The sequence below is a fragment of the Cryptomeria japonica genome, chromosome 9, assembly GCF_030272615.1.
Source record: "Cryptomeria japonica chromosome 9, Sugi_1.0, whole genome shotgun sequence".
In the NCBI taxonomy this organism is placed as follows: domain Eukaryota; kingdom Viridiplantae; phylum Streptophyta; class Pinopsida; order Cupressales; family Cupressaceae; genus Cryptomeria; species Cryptomeria japonica.
The window spans coordinates 574,151,652-574,170,690 of record NC_081413.1 but is presented as its reverse complement, the minus strand read 5'-3'; the positions used below and the strand labels follow the sequence as shown (position 1 = coordinate 574,170,690).

General features: G+C 37.0%; 1 protein-coding gene across 2 annotated transcripts; it reads right to left on the bottom strand.

Annotated features, from left to right (window-relative positions):
* Positions 1 to 779: 779 nt before the first annotated feature.
* Positions 780 to 11,642, bottom strand: LOC131062891 (uncharacterized). Of its 2 annotated transcripts, XM_057996630.2 has the most exons (6): positions 11,412 to 11,642; positions 4,379 to 5,098; positions 4,115 to 4,287; positions 1,836 to 4,005; positions 1,657 to 1,721; positions 780 to 1,453 (listed from the first exon to the last, which is right to left on the bottom strand). In XM_057996630.2, exons 1-5 carry the CDS (start codon positions 11,439 to 11,441, stop codon positions 1,668 to 1,670), a joined length of 3,147 nt encoding a protein of 1,048 aa, XP_057852613.2. In that variant the 5' UTR covers positions 11,442 to 11,642; the 3' UTR covers positions 780 to 1,453; positions 1,657 to 1,667. The 2 variants fall into 2 exon arrangements, with proteins under 2 accessions (XP_057852613.2, XP_057852612.2); XM_057996629.2 differs by having other exon boundaries at positions 1,450 to 1,721.
* Positions 11,643 to 19,039: the final 7,397 nt, after the last annotated feature.

Here is a 19,039-nt window from a genome sequence, read left to right as displayed (position 1 = left end):
GCACATCTCACAACATCAATACACAATAACTTTTCAAATAATTTGGTTATATTCCCCCTCTTTCCTATGGGAAGATTGTACCTACTAACTCAACAAACAATGTCAGTATGACATAAAGAATAATAATGAGAATCATCTACATGTACTTAAAAAATATTTGAAACATCCATCCTTCTCAGAGGACAATTTATACAAAATCATTCATAAACTACATAGAGATTAAATCTTTGAAACATGTACTTAGGAAAATATTTGAAACATAGAGATTAAACTACTACCCATAACATATGAAAACATTATATGTAAATCACATCATAAAAAACACATCAAGAAAAAAAGAACCACATAAGGTGTGGTCTTACAATATTTCTTTCTCTATCACTATATCTCACCATCTATACATCTCTTTCCCTCTTTCTCTATATCTCTCTATCTCTCCCTTTACTTCTATCTATCTATTTCTCTCCTTCTTCCTCCCTCTATCTTCCTCTCTCCCCTCTATATCTAGACATGTCCCCCCTCTCTCTCCATCTTCCTATACCTCTATCTCTATACTTCTTTTCCTCTCTATCTCTCCCTCTTTCTATAATATAAGAGTTCCTATATCTATCTTTTGCTCTCTCATTCTCTTCCTCTCTCCTCTATAGATTTATCTCTCTATACAAGTAGTTGTGATTTTAAAGTTGCTAGTGTTGTTCATGAGTACTTATCTAAAAAGTAATAAATCAATAATGTCACATTGGTGCATCAATAAAATATGATTTATGCACAATTATGTCTACCAATTTTTTGGATCTTATTGCATACCTCAACAAAAACATATTGATGTGACATCATTCTGATAATATAAACCTAAAACGTTAGTTAAACAAAGGCCTTATCAAATAAATTATTGTAAATTTGAATGAATCGAAAAAGATGGCCTACGGTTTGAAATTTCATGTTTTCCTTGACAAGTTCCCTTATTCGGCGAATGTCTCCCAATTTTGCTCTTGAATTCGCTGTACTAATTCAAATGGATGAACTTATCATGGAAGTTTCGAAGTTCTAAAACGTGATTGGCTTCAAGTGGCTTAACAAATCAAACCCAAATAGTAAAATTTCCTTCCGAACAAACTCACCATGCTTTCACACTTCCACTTCGATTTTAAACCTTGAATTTTGCATGATGGAGCTCGTCCATGCTTCACATAATCGGCCATCACCCAAATTGAGCAATTAAATTTTCAGCTCGGCCTGGTCGCATTTTTTTTAAATAAGCTCTCATGTGAACCCTTTCTGGGACGCATCCTCCAGAAAAATGTCTGACAGCTTGAAAGACCTCAATACTAATAGGCGGCTTAATACAACTACATCTTGAATTTGCTCGAGTGTAGAAAGTCATCACCAGGACATTAATGATTACAGTATCTGCATCTTGAATTTGTTCTAGTGCACGCCAAAACATAATGGTCTGCATATAAAAGATTAATCTGAATTTGTTCAAGAGCTACACAACTAAATCCACCATCAAACCACTAATGAACTGCTTAAAACAGCTTCATCTTGAAATTGTTTAAGAACTGCATAAAAAAAACCTACACGAAAACATTACTAGACTGACTACAATAGCTTCATATTGAGTTTATTCAAGTGCTGCACATTATAAGTCTTCACCATAAGAACAATCAGTGTGAAGGTGGCTGACTCTTTTCTTCCTCTTCTGCCTTACGCCAAGCAGCCTTCAGCACATGCCAAAAATAAACAGCAATTACTAATTTCAATTGCAAGCCAAACTAGCCAAAAGTTGAAATGTTTTCAAATGATTAAAATGATGATAATAACATACAGCTTACCTGCTCCAGCTTGAGTTTAGACATATGTGGTTTCAGCACATTTCCAAGGCCCACACCTCCCCATATACTCTGTAATTCTTGGTCTCTGGTATTCCTCCGCCTTTGCCAAGGATTATTCCCAGATGCAGCCAAGGCAGCTGCTTCTTGTTTTTCAATCTCAAGTCTTGACATCTTCTTGATGGGTGCTGGAAAAGGGTTGGTTTTAGATGTTCCGGTAATATTATCATTACCCTGCTTCAACTGGTTGCTCTTAGCATATGAGAGATGAGAAATTTCACTGCACAATCCTTGGATCTTTGCATCTGGTTTAGTACACAATTCAGTATATTCAGGTATAAAGACACCGTTACTCTGAATTTGATTCTCCCCACTCCGGTCAGGATGCTGACCTTCTAACTCACCAGATGAAGCTGTGGAAGTTGCACAGACATTTCTTGAGATTTCTCTATTACAAACTGCAAGTTTCTCCCGTTCAAGCCTTGAAACATGTTTGACTAGAACCTTATCTAAACCTTCCTCAGACTTCTCGTTATGGAAGCGCTCCTTTCTCCATATGCTTTGAGATGTTGTGGAAGCTCTTTTTGCTGCTTCAATTTCTTGTTGAAATTTGGGAACCCGTTTGATCAGTACACTTCCTAAATCAGGGATGGATACAGAAGAGGAATTATGCTGTAATATATTCTCTACATTGTGAATGTTTCCAGACTGGATGAATACAGGTTTCTCCACTGCAGAGGTAACACAATCTTCCCTGTACTGAGAAGCATAATCATTTGTATTGTCTTGTGCATTCCTTCTGTGGTTACAAACATCGGGACCATCAAAAAAATTTATCTCGGAATTTGTAGATGCCAAGTTTCTTTGTTCGTCATGTGCCTTTGCAAAAGCAATTGCTGCTGCCTTCTCCTTTTCTAACCTGGAGACTCTCTTAATGAGAATCTTATCTAAACTCTCAACTTGTTCTTTAGACTCTTTTTTACCAATATTAGTCTGTTTAATTTCGTCAAAAAGAGTATCACCTATCATATTTGCATCTTTGTTCTCTTTTCTATTGGCAAAACCCTTAAAAAAATTGTTTTTCATTGTAGAATCTTGTTTCTTCAGAATGTCACCCAATCCAAGTGTACTGTGCTCATTTGTACAAGATCTTATAGATTTGGTGGCCTTTTTATCTTCAAGTGTCATGCCTTTTGCAGCTGCTTCCTGCTTATTTCTTTCCAAGACTGATACGCGTTTAACAAGAACTTTATCAAGACTTTCCACTATTTGCCCCGACTGTTGACGGCATCTTAGCTCCTCTCCTTTGTATGACTTTTTGGCTTCTGCTATTTCTTTCTCCAATTTCGATTTATGCTTTACAAGAACACTTCCTAAATCAGGTACATTTTCCTGACAAATTTTCTTTTTAGAAGCTCTAGATAAGACAGTGGACTTAGAAGCTGCAGCCTTTTCTGCCTCCAAACGAGAAACATGCTTAACTAGTATATCTGCAAGGCCACAGCCGCTGTTCTTATCTTTTACTTCCACATTTTGTTCTTGAAGCAAAGCACCCAATCCACGAGTAGACACTACTTGTTCTAGAGATATAAGCTCTTTAGTGCTGAGAAATTTCATCCGTTCCACCATTAGCTTCACCAAATCCTCAGATGCTTCAAGATTTGATGGAATCTCTTTAAATATTTTGTTTCCCAGTGGTAGCTTACCAGCTTCATGTTTAGTACGGGTATCTTTCTCTCCTTTCAATTCAGAATCATGTTGAGTGTTGGTTTCAAAACATCCTTCATGCAAGCCAGTCTTTTCATCCAGACCCTCGAGAATTTCTGATTCATCAATGCAAGCAAGACCTAGTGCATCTCCATTGCAGATCCTAGACTTGCATTTATCAGCTGCTTTAACACCTAGGGTAGAATCAGATAGTTGAGACAACCTCCTGAAAGCAACTTTAACAGCTGCTGAGACTTCTTTGTCCACCTCAAATGCAGTTTCAAAAGATGCAGTTATGGTATTACTTAAGCCTTCTTCATTATTTGGACTCCCTCCTTCACATGAATGGTTAGAAGTGCTTGGGTTGCTCTTCATAATCACACCAAGTGCTACTGCCTTATCAAGAACTTCTGATGCCTTTGTCTCAGCTTTCTTCAACTCCTCTGCAGCTAACCCACAAGGAATTCTGCACAGAAAAGGAAAAGAAGCTGAGCATGGAATCTAACCTCAAGTGTTCAAGACTGCTACATTAGTTATTGTTTACAACACAGAAATCTAAACAACATAATTACAACCCTGCCGCCACTAAGATACGACACCAGGATGCTTCTACAAAAGCAGCTTTGCGAGTTTTTATGGCTTCTTTTGCTACAGCTTGTACTGCACGTTTTTCCCTCTCAACTCTGGGCAATATAATGTTTGAACCCACCAAAGTTTCATCTAGGGATGCCTTTATTCCCTCTGCTTCCTGCAAGTAAAACCGCAGAAAGAATATGAATATGTTTGGAAGATTTATCTTCATTTATAGTCACTCAAATGGATAAGAAATTAAAGCATACCTGCAACATTCTGATCTTGCGTTCAAGAAAAGATTCTGTCTTCTTACGCGGAAACCAGTTCAACGGAGATTTTTTCCGGTAAGGAGTCTTGGTAATTCTTGAACCTATACATCGAGGACCTGGGCTTTGCACGTTCAAGTCTGTTTTCACAATCTTGTTAGTCTTTCCAACACTAGATTTGTTGATAATAGGCTTCCATACACCAAGAGATCTGGGTGTATTATGTGCAGCATCATTAGCTGCCCGAATACACAAAACACCAACATTATGCTCACTGCTGGAAATGAGATGTGGAATTAGGAATTGTTTTTCTTGCAAACATTCTGGATGAATTTCATTTCCCAGCATTGCATTAGAAATTTCATTTTCCACAGACTTGATTTCATCTGAATGTTGCTCTGATTTTTCTAGATTTTGACATGTCCCAAGAGGGTTTTCATTGCAATCTTCCCCACTTGATGTTACAGACTTTAAGTGAAGATACTCATCAAGGTTTACTTTCTTCAATTCCTCTTCTTTGATGTAAATTGTTTCAAATGGAGAGTTATCTAGGAACGACTGGCATTTCTCATTTGTATTCTTTTTGACATTTAGGATGGCATTTCTACTATCATCAGTAGATGTGTTGTTTTGCTCGGCTATTGAGGCATTCTGAATAGCATCAACCTCACAGACAGAGTTCAAGTACTTCTCTGATTCTAATGCTGCAGATTCAATTTCCTGTAAAATGAATGAAATATGAGTTTACAAGTGACACGCACAGTATTAGTACCTTGGGTAGAGAAAGTTAACGAGTCTTGACCAAATTATGTCCATAATAATTATCCATAATTCTTGACTTTCTCGTATACAGCTATTTATAGAAACTTAAATAACAGGTAAACCAAACCAGTATTTGATAAAAATCTTATCTTTCCAAAACATGAATAATTTAAATTATATCCCTAGATAAGATTACTGTCTAAGTCCCACACTACAAATATAATTTATAGCCCCTTTACTACTTACTATCTTGAAACAACAATTGTTATACAATGAAACAATGACCACTCAAATGAAGAATGCACAAAGAGAAAACTTGTGATATAAAGAAACCGAAATATGTTTATTTCCCTACCTTGATATAATGAGCAAGCATACTCATGGCTCGTACAATATCAAATAAAAAGAGGGCAGCACCGAAGGTGGGTCCCAAACACGGAGATTATGGTTGCTAAACCAGACATAATGTTATGTCCTGCCTTTGTCATATATGAGAGTCTTATAAAGAATGCTAACGGAGACATCAGTTTCTACAAAGATCATTTTGTTTCTACACATTTACACATCTAAAGGCATCTTGATAAGGATAAATTGTTCAAGCCTCTATGAGAAAAGGAATCACAAAAAGAAATGAGCACACCTTATTGCATGTTCATTCCGTAACCTACTTAAAAAACTAAAAGCAAAATTAATCATTTCAAATTTCAATGCATTCAATTATCAGAACAAACCGTATACAAGTGATAGATGTTTCGTCCCATTCATAGTCATTGAAATCGCCAGGTTAATATTATAATCTTAGCTTGAATTTGGACACCCCGTAGTATGTGAATTTATGCATTTGGAGAGAATTATTGTTCAATACATATATAAAAATTACATAAACTCAATCTGTTATTGATGAAATGGTATTTGTGTTGAAAGTTTAACTGTTTAAGTTGTTTATATATTTTTTAAGTAGCATTCAATTGGTATCCCACTTCATTAAAGGAACTAGTTGAGACATATGTACCAACTCTCCTAGAGTTTGCAACATCAGGACTTGCTGCAAGAAATATCATTGGGAACTCCATAACACAAATAATCGATAGGAGTTTCATGCTAATATTTTTGCTTTTTACAATAATCGTTTCCTTATCAGCCTTTATTTCTAATATATATGGCACAAGAATATCCTTGACAAGAAGATAGCAGTGTTGCATTTATTGTGCCATTGATGAAAGGGTGGCGACACACTTTTTAAGTTGCTTTTTGCAAGACTAAATATAATTATATAGATAGAGGCCTTTGGTGTGAATATGACATCTTTGTACCAATATTTTGCCCAAGTAGCTAAAATCTTCCATAGAAATAAATCTGCAAACCAAAACATAAATATTTCATTTGAATTTAAATAGGAAAAAATTGGGCTTAGTAGGTTAAGGAAAAATCAGTAAAAATTACTGCAGAAATACATAAAGATTTAAAAAAAAAAAGCCATGTTTTTGAGAAAAACAGAAAATTGAAGTATATGAAATTATGAATGATGATTTAATCGGGGTTTTTCCATCATATCCAAGGTCAAAATCATTTGATCAATTTTTTCATAAAACTACACGTTTTTCAATGAAAAAAAATGGCCTGTAGACCAATCCGTAATTTATTCTGCAATTTATTAATGAGCTCTGCTTCTTTGATTTTGACTCTGTGAACATAACTTTAGAATTTAGTTGGAAACTGTATGGTCATCCAAGTGCATGAAAAGCTTTTCATGCATAATGAGAACAAAAAGAGAGGAATGTCCAGATAAAAACAACCCTTACACCATGAAGGACTAGACGAGCCGTTAGTAGAAAGAACAATTGCCCAACTATATAGCAATAGGAAACCTCCCAATATTAACGTGTCACATCACAAAATAATATTCAAGGCTAAATCAAGAAGACTCTACCCTGATAGAGAGTCTAGTCATAGTACGGATGGTTCTTCTCCTGTAAAGTGGAAACCTCCTCCCCTAGATTTAAAAAACTCAACACTGAAATCACATTCCAGGGCAATCCAGGCTCTAAAATGACAAGGAATCTATTTGGTACTCTTTTGAGTTTTAGTCTTAGTGTTTTTGCCCTTCCACTTGGGGTGGATTCGTACACGAATCTGAAGCAACAGGTAGGGGAAGGATGCACAATTTCTTGTTGATGTCCTCATACAAGCCATTGAGAAAGTTGAGCCAAATAGCATTGTCCAAGATATAACAAACAATGAAAAAAATTGCAAAGCAATTGATTTGTTGGTTGAGATAATTCTTCACGCATATTTTGGATACCTTGTACCATCCACTCACTCAACCTTATGTTACAAATTGTTGGCAACAAAATTGATTGAAGTTGTTGAAGGTAAGTTTTATGTTTCAGTTTAATCATGTTTTCTTCTTGGTTTTAATTTTTTAATTGAATAAATTGTTAAGACCTCCAACACAATCAACTTGAAACAACTTTTGAAGGTGGAGAGGCACTTCCTAGCATGGTATCAACCAACTTTGGTCAATACAAAGGAAATCCAAGACTAAGAGGGCAACAAATAGTATGTAGATGATCCTAGATAACACTTTGTGCAATCGTGTGAAACATCCTTTTACTTTCACTAAGTCCATCATAAGTATGATTCATATTACTAACATACACAAGCCATACTTGGAAGAGGTATATGATGGCATCAACTCAATTGAGAAGATGACAACCATTGCAAATGAGAAAAAGCAAGATCCTAAAAACACTTTCTTTAACAAGTGCACACAATTCTTGTTGGACTGTGGAACAAAATATCCACCATTCTACATCTTCTTATCTCTTTGCATTGACTCCAAAAAAAACTAGATCACCGAGGTCATTTCTTTCTCAAAATGAGTTGCACAATATAGAGATGTGGAAATTAGCAAAGGGTACAAACCAGTGTTTGCTAGATTTTCCTCTCATCCTAATTTGGAGAATGTGTTTATGAATGAGTTTTTTGATTTTGTACTCTCTAACAATCACAATGTAATGTCTCCAAATTTTCATAAAGTGAATTAAGTTAATTGATTAAGTTGTTCAAAAATTATTATTTCAAATGGGATGACTTTAATTGATTAATTCAATTAAAAAATAAAATAAAAATAATAAAATATTCACTTTATTAAAATAAGTTCTCCAGATGTGACAAATATTTAATGAGGTCTTACAAAAATTAAATGTCGCTGAATCTTCTAGATAGAGGTTGAAGTTCTTTATAAGGAAGCTTGTTGGGCTATAGTAAGCATGTTTTATGGATTTGATGTGATGAATTTATATGATGATTTATGAGAAGCTGAAGATAGAAACCTTCAGTAGAACAACGTGAGTTGAACAAAAACCTGACTCTTTCCAAAGGTGGATTCATAACAGAGTTCACTATTGGGCCAAATTTGTGAAGACTCCATTGGGACAAATTTGCAGGGGTTATGGATTTCATTCAGAAATAAAGGAACTTCCTGCAATTTTCATAATAAAAATATTTTGAATAGAAAATTAATCATATTATTAATGAAGAATAAAGTTTAGTGCTGTCAATTAATTATTGGTTTGGAAGTCTATTTAGAGGTGAAAGTCAAAGTTGAAGGTACAGATTTGAATTAACTATTACATGGTATCTTCATATTTATTGTTGCAAGGTGTGCGTCCTTGGTTTCCTTGCGCTGTGCAGCGCAGCGCTCGGGTTTGTGACATTGCTTAACCACCTCCTGTGGATTCTATAAGTCTAGTGGTTGTATCGGGCATTAACAGGTCAATCTTTTGGTGCAACAACGACCACACTTGTAATAAGTTGTATCAGAGCTTGGTCACAGATTCAAACCCCTCGCTTGCGCTGGGGGATTGTTGCAAGGTGTGTGCCCTTGGTCTCCTTGTGCTGTGCAACGCAGCACTTGGGTTTGTGACATGGCTTAACTGCCTCTTGTGGATTCTATAAGTCTAGTGGTTGTATCAGACACGATCTTTTGGTGCAACGGCAACCACACTTGTAAGTTGTAACATTTATGAGTATTCTTGAGGACAGCAACAGAAAACACGAATAAATCAGACCTAGTGCTATTTGCCTTGCGAGTTTGACGTGATATTTGAGGGCAGCTAGAGTTTGAACAAGTCTGAGATATTTGGGTATTTAAATCTGCATACTTACCTCAGAAAAAAAAATTGAAAAATCATTGTAATACATTTCTGAAAATTCTGGGATTCTGGGCAGAAATAAAGGGATTTTCTGTATTTTTCCTAATTTTAATATTACTGAGAAACTTGTTTCTTTTAGCAAAAAAAAATCAGATCATTTTTTATTTTTTTTGTTAACTTAGGGGTATCCCAGCGACCTCAATCCATGAGGAGAGCAGAGGCGAGACTAATCCCCTAAGGATGCACGAAGTCCCCGCAAGCCCCGTGCATCGGGTTAACCCGGGAGGAGAATCGAACCCAAAAACAATGGGGAGCAAACCCACAGCCCAAGCCAACTCTCCTAGCCGTGCGAGCCAGATCATTAATCTGATCATAATTTTGAGTTTATTGTAGAATTTCTTATATGCAAATAAAGTTTCAGATTTTTCTATGCCCTAGTTTTGGGAATATTGCTATTTTTTTATCATCACTATTTGGGGATATTACACACAAGAAGTATAACAAGGATGCTCATAATTAGTGATACCTCCATGACCAAACATTCCAACACCTATAGCTTCTTGTGGTCAAAGCTTTATCACAAATCATTATTTTCTTTTTGGAATCCTCTAAATTTGAATATGTTAATTTTTTAAACAATTTTTTTCAAGTTTGAAGTTTCATATAATTTTATAAGTTTATAACTCTAAATCTCTAATTTTGTCTCAACAAATTACCAAATTCTCTTTATCTAAATAGAATTGAAGTACATACAGCATCCACTCAATAAAGTACAACCAATTAGCATCAAGGTCAATAATTTAGTTTACTTTAACTTCTGCTTTTTTCGCACAAATAAAATGATTACAAAAAAGGGGCAATGAAATTGTGAGATGTAGAGCCAAAGCTAGCTAGCTTGTATGTTTCCACTGCCCAAAAATCATCATTTTTTGAGAATTCAGATAGTCAGCATACTATTAGGGTAAGTGCTAGTGGTGCTCCTTGTGATTTTTTGAATCCACCCACATATAATATCAGTGATGATTGTCGTTATCTTTATGAAAACCCATACAATGTTGATTGCTAATTTTATCATATTAATACTGAATAGTGAATATATATCATGACATGTTTTGACAAGATGATGTCAAAATAGCACTTTAATTTGTATGGTTGTTTTGTTTATTAATTATTACATGCATAGCATGTAGTATTTTTAACTTATTTTTGTTTTTTAACTATAAAAATGTATGTTATTATGTTTTTTATAATTTTTTATACAGGCATACTAACAAAACAAAACTAACCCCAAAGAAGTTAAACGAACAACTTAAACAAAATATAAAGAAGGTAAAAAATGTGTTTTAGGTCGCACCCAACCTAGACACCGAATTGACAAAATTGACCCAATTTATTAAAACTCTACAAAAGGATTTATTTCAATTTTATTTATGCATTGATAGAAATCTATGCTTATTGGGAAATTAACATGGATAATCAAAGCCCAGCGGCAGCAATTGATAAAGACTCAAATTCATATCTCAATTCTGATAAAGCAGAACAAAAAGCTCTTGGCTCTGTTTGTGTCCCAACTCGGTCTCTACTCCAGAGTAATGTCAAAGATTTACTAATCAAAGGAAAGCATGGATAAGTCAAAGATAAGGCTCAAGCTCATTTATATGTGTGCCTCTGTTTGTATGAATGATGTCTCGGATCTACCAATCAGAGGAAAGCATGGATAACCTCAAAGATTACACTACGGGGATGTCAAGTATTTAAAAATCAGATTAAATATGGATTATCTCCCAGGTTATGCGTGAGCTAAACTATGTTGGACTGTAAATGGAAGGATTATATTGTCAAACCCTAAAATAAAATGGATAATATCAAAAGATACTCAAAAATTTAAAGCATCAATTCTCATTATACCCGGCTAGACGATCAACTGGAAAACTTAATATATTTTTGTTTCTCCATGAGCTCAGTATATAGTTTTCACAAAGAAATGAAACAAAATAAAAGTAAATAAACCCTTCTCTAACAGAAACCAGGATCAAGCAGCCGTTCAATAGTATAATAGGCAGACAGAAGAGGGGGGGGGGGAATAAATAGTAGAGAAAAAGCACGAATTGTACCTGAGAAGCGCTCTCATCATCTGACGCCATGACAAAAAAGCATACCCTCCAAATTTAGCCTAAATTATTGAATAAGAAGTGAGAAAGACACCAAGATTTTCCAAATTCGTTAAAGAAGCTGGAATTATCCATAGACGTCGCTAATTTGGGGTGGATTTCGCCATTTTAGGGAAAAATTTCATCGAGAATAAAACCATAGCCAGCTTCATTGATTCAAACAGTGGAAGAGCGGGAAAATATATTTACCTAAAAATAACTTTTTTTTATATTAAGCTTATATATATTCTATTCTCTTATTTTTATAAAAATATTATTCAAGAAACGAGCAACTTAATTTTAGAGCAAGGTCCCATGGAGGGGCCTATGGCGATCTTTTTTAATAATAAAACATAGCTTAATGTACTCTTACGAAAAGCGAACATTTATGAGGGCTAAAGCACTTCAATGTAATTTGTGAAAGGTTGAGTTAGGACAATTAAGAGAACTAAAACTTTGTGGGTGGCAAAACCTATGAAATTAGGGCATGTTTTTTTTTCTTAGGTTTTGTGTTTATGGTGGTTAGATTATTATTAATATATTGATTAGTGTGTAAGATGATCTGGCTTGTATAAAAATGAGCAAAAAAATAAAATTGTATGCATTAAACACACTAGTTCATGTTGGTCAAACTCTGAAGTGTAAGCTTATTCTTGTGGACACGATAAAAGTTGATCTAATTGTGGTGCATCAATTGAATTCTCTTCTTCTCAAGGATTCAATAAGCAAGTGATGAGTGGAAGAGGCTTTGTAGAAATAGGCCCAGGAGCTTTTGGAGTATGAATAGAGGTGACACATATATTGTTTTGTGGAAGGATGTTTAATTATTGTTAGTTAACTTGCAACAAGGCTTCCAAGTGAGCATTCTCTCATTTGAAGGTTTCAATAAAATTCATTTGCTCTAGAACTTCCAAATAGGTGGTTTCAAACTAAATGTTTTCAAAAGGCGCAACTTGTTCAAGAGTAATAATTGAAGGGGCAACTTATTTCATAGCCATGGAAGTCTAGCATCGAAGGTTTCAATGGTCGAATTTTCAGGCCAGAGGTAGGGGTTTGCATAAGGGTTGATCTCTCCCATGGTGGCCACCAAAGCGGGTTTGGGAGGATCAATATGCTTGCTCAGGTCACTTTGAGAGATGGAACATGCGACTGGAAAATCAAAAGAGAAAGTGGTCTCCACCAAGAAGATGGGGGTATGCATAGATGGTGACAGGCAGGGCAGAGAATTTTGGCAAAATAACAAAGAAGTTTTGGAGACCAAAAGAGAATAGGTCTAAAATCACAAACAAAGCCAAATATATATAAAGAACAGCTAAGAGAAGAGTCTCCCTTCATGTTGAGGATGAAGAATGGAGATATGCAGTGCAAACTTTGAGGGGAAAAGGAATCTTCATTAAATGGGCAAGAGATTGGTCGCCCCTTCCAAAAGTTTAGAAATGGTCCAAGGATGTATGGGGCCAAGGGTGTCTTATCAAGTCACTTACGAATAGCTTCTTTCTGGTGATCTGCAAGGATGCCAAATCCAAGAATGATATTCTTCGAGGGGGGCCCTACATGTTGGGTGGAATGGGAGTTTACATAAAAAACTAGGAACCAAATTTTGATCCCCTCACAACCAACATTGAAGAGGTTCTCATCTGGAACAAGCTTTATAACTTGCCTCGTGAATATTGGGAAGAGGAAACATTCCAACAGATAGGCAACAAGCTTGGGAGATATTTAAAATCAGACAAGGTGGTGGATTTATGGATTTTAGTGTGTATACAAGGATTTGCATCATGTGGAGACCCATCCCTCCACTCCCGCAAGAGATAGAGCTGATAAAAAATGAAGGTATCTAGGTTCAAAAAATAGAAGTTGAAGCAATTGTGGACAGCTGCAAATCCTGCAAATGAGATGGTCATAAAACAAAGGAATGTAGGAGAAGAGACAAAGGAAACCTAAAGGAAGGAGAAGTTGACTTTAAAAATGGAGGGAGAATACAATTTTCAAACTATGAGGAATCATCACTAGTAAGAAATGTTATCTCAAAGAGCCCAAGAGATCATAAACCAAATGTGGGTCATATTCCCCTAGAACCTAATACTGGGGAAAATCAACAAGAGAGGATTCTAGAGATAGAGGGTAGAGGAGTAGTGGAAAACCTTGTAATGTGTACTAAAGAGGCTAACACAGACTATGCAGATCCTCAATCAACTGCTAGTAAAATTAACTTGCTACCAGAAGTAGAAATGCATAGATTGGAGAGAACAAACAATATGGGTTTGATCATTGATGGTTCAGAGATTGGGAAAAATCAATTGACTAGTCCATAATAGAATAATGGAAATGGTGAAGATAGACCCATTACAACGCCAAACAAAGTCTATCAAAGGAAATCCCCTTTAAAGAGAAGCAAAGTTGAGGTAGAGGAGGAGAAGGAGGTAACTGCAGATGGCGGTATCTTTGCTCATGACAAAAATTTTAAGACCTCAACGATTCATGTCTCTCCTAGAAGGCTTAGCTTTGAGGGAACAAAGTATCTAGAAACAAGGCAGAAACAGAAAAAGAATTATTGAACAAACAAAGACAACTTCAAGCAAACCTAATATTGGTGAGAAGATGAGCATGGGTAAAAAATCAAGGAGAGAGCTTTTAGTAATTGTTGGTCTAGTGCAAAAGGCCAAATGAAATTTGTAGGACACAAGATGCCATTGAGAGGGGGGGTGAATCACTGCTTTTCAATATTTTACTCTTTTAATCCTAAATGTGAATACCAGTTAACATATCAAAGACCAAGAAGACATACTAGTGAGATAAGGGAAGAGAACATTATGCAGGCACACACAAGGATACATCACACAACATCTGATATACGAGGAAAACCCAATATGGGCAAAACCTCGGTGAGAAATGTTGCTGGAGTCTACTACTCCAATCCAGCCTCACAAATAAAACTGTTACAACGTTTAGGGCACCAACCCCTGTTGATTTAGGGCACCAACTCTTGTTGATTTAGGGCACCAACTCAGTTATTACAATGAATACAAACAATACAATAGTTATAACCCTATTACAAATGAATTTTGTAACCTCTCACAATCAAATCACTCTACCAGTTCTACTCTTCTCAACCGGTCTTACTCTGCTCACACTGATCTTGCTTTCCTTCACTCTTTGTTGCAACCTTACCGGTTGATAACTATTTTTGTTACTCTGCCTCTTCTCATCGATTCACTTTTCTCTAGTCTCTACTAGTTCTCTGCTTACCAGTCAATCCCTGCTATGTTTCTGCCTTGTTGGATCTTCACTGACACTCCCACTTCACTGCAACACCCTTTGTTGCCTTCCTGTCAGTTCTAGCACTACCAGTTCACTTGACTGCTACACTCTTTGCAGCTTACCGGTCACTATAACCTTACTGGTTAAACCCCTCTTAAGCCCTCTTGTCGGTTGCACCTCCACACACTCTCAGTTGTTTATGATCTTCCACAGATTACACTTGGACTGAACCATTGATGCGCTCTTCTTCTCCTCTATCCGGCCTACAGCATCAGATCATCTGGCAGCATCAGTCAATTTCAATCTTCTACCTACCTATTTATCCATCAGTCTTCCCACCAAAACATAACTTCAAACTTAGTGCGCTAGGGTTTCCTTCACCAACCATGAGCTGAATCAGATCGGATCTGACCTCATCTCCGAGATTCATAACCTGTCACAAACCAGACGACACCGCCATATCTCATTTCTTCCAATACACGTTTGGTATATTTAGAAAACACAGCAAACTGATCATCGACCTGCTTATGTCAATCACAATAAATGATCTCTTTGTTTCCTATTCCAAATCAGATCTACAACTGGACATCCTTCATCGACCACTGCATTCCTTTGATCTTCAATCTGCATCGAGTCGCAAACCTTTGTAGCTCACCCGTGATTTTTGGGGTCGACATTAAATGTAGACTTAGTCATCAACTATCTCACCGACTCACACTTCACCGACCACTACACGTTTGACACCTAGAGTCCATGTGTCTTCTTTGTTGGCATCCACCTCAACTCCCTATGTCAGTTCAAGCATGGTCACCAACCACAACACACAACTGGGGTATACCTACTGATTCATCTCACCTTGTCAGCTATACACTAACCGATCAACCTTCAAACCATATAGTCACTTGTTCTGTTGGTGGGATCATATCAGCCTGATCACCGACTTTGTCAATCACAACATGTACCCAGAGTGGGTCACCATGCATAACTTCATCTGATGAGAGCTCTTCACTTTGTATCTTTTTCTCGCTTACTGGTTGTCCTACTTATCGATTGATAATGCATCTACTTGCATATCGATAATAACCTTGATGACACCATGCCATCAAACTTCAACTGTCATGCATCAACCTACATCTGCATTCTGATTGACATCGACATCTTGGAGTAGATCCATATTTGCAAGTGCTAAGCTTTTCCTTCTCCTTCATTATCTCCGATCTCACCTTAATCGGTTTGCCAAAGTGGCATACTCATCACTCTTTACTCTTCCTTCTTTGTCACGGTAGCTCATCATGTCTTCACTTTCTGATCTAGTGTTCATCTCATATTTTATACACTATAGGCTCCCTCATGTTCCACTTTGGTCTTTTGATATCAGCCTTCAACCACCTGCCTTATTTTTCTTGACTGATTTATCTCAGAGATTTATAATGCATTCCATGCATGTTGGGAGGTAAGCTAAGTATTACCACTTACCAGTGGGAGTAGATGGACCAATGCACTAAACATGCCAACACCTAGTGGAAATAGATCTTTGTCACTTGTTGACAACCATCTGATGGGAACCGATTGTCCTTACATTGTGCTCACTGCTTCCGGCATAGCACCAATATGACTTTGCTAACATTGAGCAGATACATCATCAAGTAGACATATGACCCAGTAACCTTCCCATATGTCTTCCTTGCTAACTTGAGGCAGCACACTTTCTATCATTCTTCTCTACATTTGGTGGCATCATCTTTATCCTGTGGGGGTCCTGTTGTATGACATCAAACAAACAGCATACCAGTTGTCTGCCCTTCTTCATTAGCTCAACCTTGCTTTCTTGATGGTCACAATGCTTACCGGTTGGCAACAACATACTGCCAACACATCACTCACCGATTGACATACCATACTGGTCTCCAATACTTGCTCACCGGTCAACATTTTATACTTATTGATGACATGATATACCGGTTGACATAAATGACAACACAATCCAGTTGACATCGATGACAACACAATGCCAACAAGCTCCCCCTTTGGGATTGATGTCAACACATGTAGTTTCCGAAATACTATAGATTTTCTCTCCCCCTTTGACAACAATGGCAAAGGGTATTGACAGAATTTTCTACTAGTTGCTTCTCCCCCTTTGACCATTTCACTCTGCATCCTCTCAACCAACAACATTGGAGATAGAGGGCTCAGACACCAATTGACACCAATTGTATATACCAATCTGATACCAATTGTAGAAAAGTGTGTCATTGAATTTCACTTACCTGCTGGTCAGACTGCATCTTCTCCCCCTTTGATATGCAGAAAGTTATTCTGACACCAATTTGTTGATACCTAGTGTTGATGCTGAAACTGACACTAATTTGATATCACTTGTATGTTCTCCCCATGTGTCTAGCATGTCTAATACCAATCAAAAGATATGGTTGTGAACTCCTCCTAAACCATAGATCTCAGGTCTTCTTTGCCTATTAGGTCCTAAATCGGGACTTCAATCTGCACCTTGTACCGGTAGAGCTAAGTATATGTGATTTGCATATGGTCTTTCACTTCCATGGTATCCATCACATCTTGTGACGTGATCTTTCATGACCACAATGCCAAGACTTATCAACATTATGTCAACTACCAAACCAGTTGGCCCAAAATGATACATGCACATGAGGCTGACTACCAGAGCAACACATTTTCCATTTAAGACCTTCCAATGTCACCTAAGACATAATTTCCTCAATCCAAGCCACATGAGTCACTGCATTGATCCTAGAACACATTGACTCACACAATCTGCAATACGGGTTGACCCTATACCGGTCCAATATTTCTAACGAAACACTTTTCTCTAACCTTTGTCTTCTGGAGTCAAATACCTCTTATGTCAATTTGCAGTTTGAGCCATCCATTGACACTTGCAGCAACAATCCATCTCACACATGTAGATGTGTAGCTAAGGCGGTGACTACACACACTGTCATTTCATCTTCTTCCTTGTACGGACAACAACTTGCCCTTCCATTTGTCCTTTGCATTATGGGAATGAATGATGTGATCAATATGTAGTTCCCCCTAAGGTCCTGCATCTCCTTAAGCTTTAGGAGATATCACCTATGCATTGAATGCACAATGTTTGTCCATGGCCATATCCTCTTGTTTCTTTCTCGATATTTTCTTGATTTCTCTCCTTTTCTCACTTGCAGTCTTTGGAGTAGTGTTTACTTCCTTTTGTTGATTGGTCCTCGCTCCAAGAACATTGTTGTAGTAGCAAACTGTGTTCATGCCAAACAATTGATTTGAGGATCTGCTATCAAACCAATTTGATCTTCTTCCTCTGATCATGTTGTTGTAGCCAACTACTAGAACTAGTGGATTTCCTAATCTTGCAGGAACACTTCTCCTTTTGTTCCATGTTGGTCTTTGACTCTCATGTGCTCTATAACTACTTCCATATTGAGCATGATTGTTCCACCGGCTGCCATATGTCTGGATTATTTTCAACCTTCATTCATGACTTCTATGGCTAAATCCATTGCAGTTATAACACATGATTTTTACATTTCTCGAAGTAGCAAATGGACTCTTCCTATCATAGATAGGATCAAATCTATGCAGAAGTCTGCATGATGAACTTTCATGTCCATGTCTATAACATCTATGACAAACTACATTCCTATTTCTAGAGAATGCACCTTGACCACATTCAGGCCCTTTCCTACATTCATTTCCCCTATCACCATAATCTTTGCATGAGAAATAGTAACAGGAGAATGAGGGCATATAACTTACAAATTTATTTTGCCAAACATGAGGTGATATTTCCGGTTTGGCTTCTCCATTTCCACTTCTCTGGGGACTTGTCTTGAGTTGTCTGGTCACTGCAGTCCTTTCATCTGATCCCTTCTTTTCCCACACTTGCTTTGTCTTGTGGGCAACAACATTTCTTTGTCTTCTACCGGCTATAGGTCTTCTAGGTTGTTTTCTCATGTTCTTGTTTGTGATGAAGCCATCTTCTATCAACTTTCCTTTCCCTTTAGGATCAACAATATTCTTCCTTGCATCACCGGTCTTCATCCTCATGTCTTCACCAGTTGTAGTTAGGACAACCTTCTTCCTAGGAGTATTTCTAAAGATGAAGGTCTGTCCTTTGTCATTTCCACTTGAGGAGACAAACTGAATGTCTTTTTTGGAGACATCCTTGCTTGTGGAGCACTCATCGACATCACATCCAATTCCTCCAATATCCTTGGAGTGTTTTTTGTTTGCTCAACATTTTATCCAAGGCTTCAGAGCTTCTATCAAACTTGATCCTCACCTTGAGCTCATCTTGA

Bases quoted from the DNA above. Each gene is read 5' to 3' on its own strand.
- LOC131062891 (XM_057996630.2), bottom strand. From the start codon at position 11,441: ATGGCGTCAGATGATGAGAGCGCTTCTCAG. The intron at 5,099-11,411 runs GTACAATTCGTG...TTCATTTTACAG, and splicing joins ATGATGAGAGCGCTTCTCAG to GAAATTGAATCTGCAGCATT. The intron at 4,006-4,114 runs GTTGTAATTATG...TTTTCTGTGCAG, and splicing joins CGTATCTTAGTGGCGGCAGG to AATTCCTTGTGGGTTAGCTG.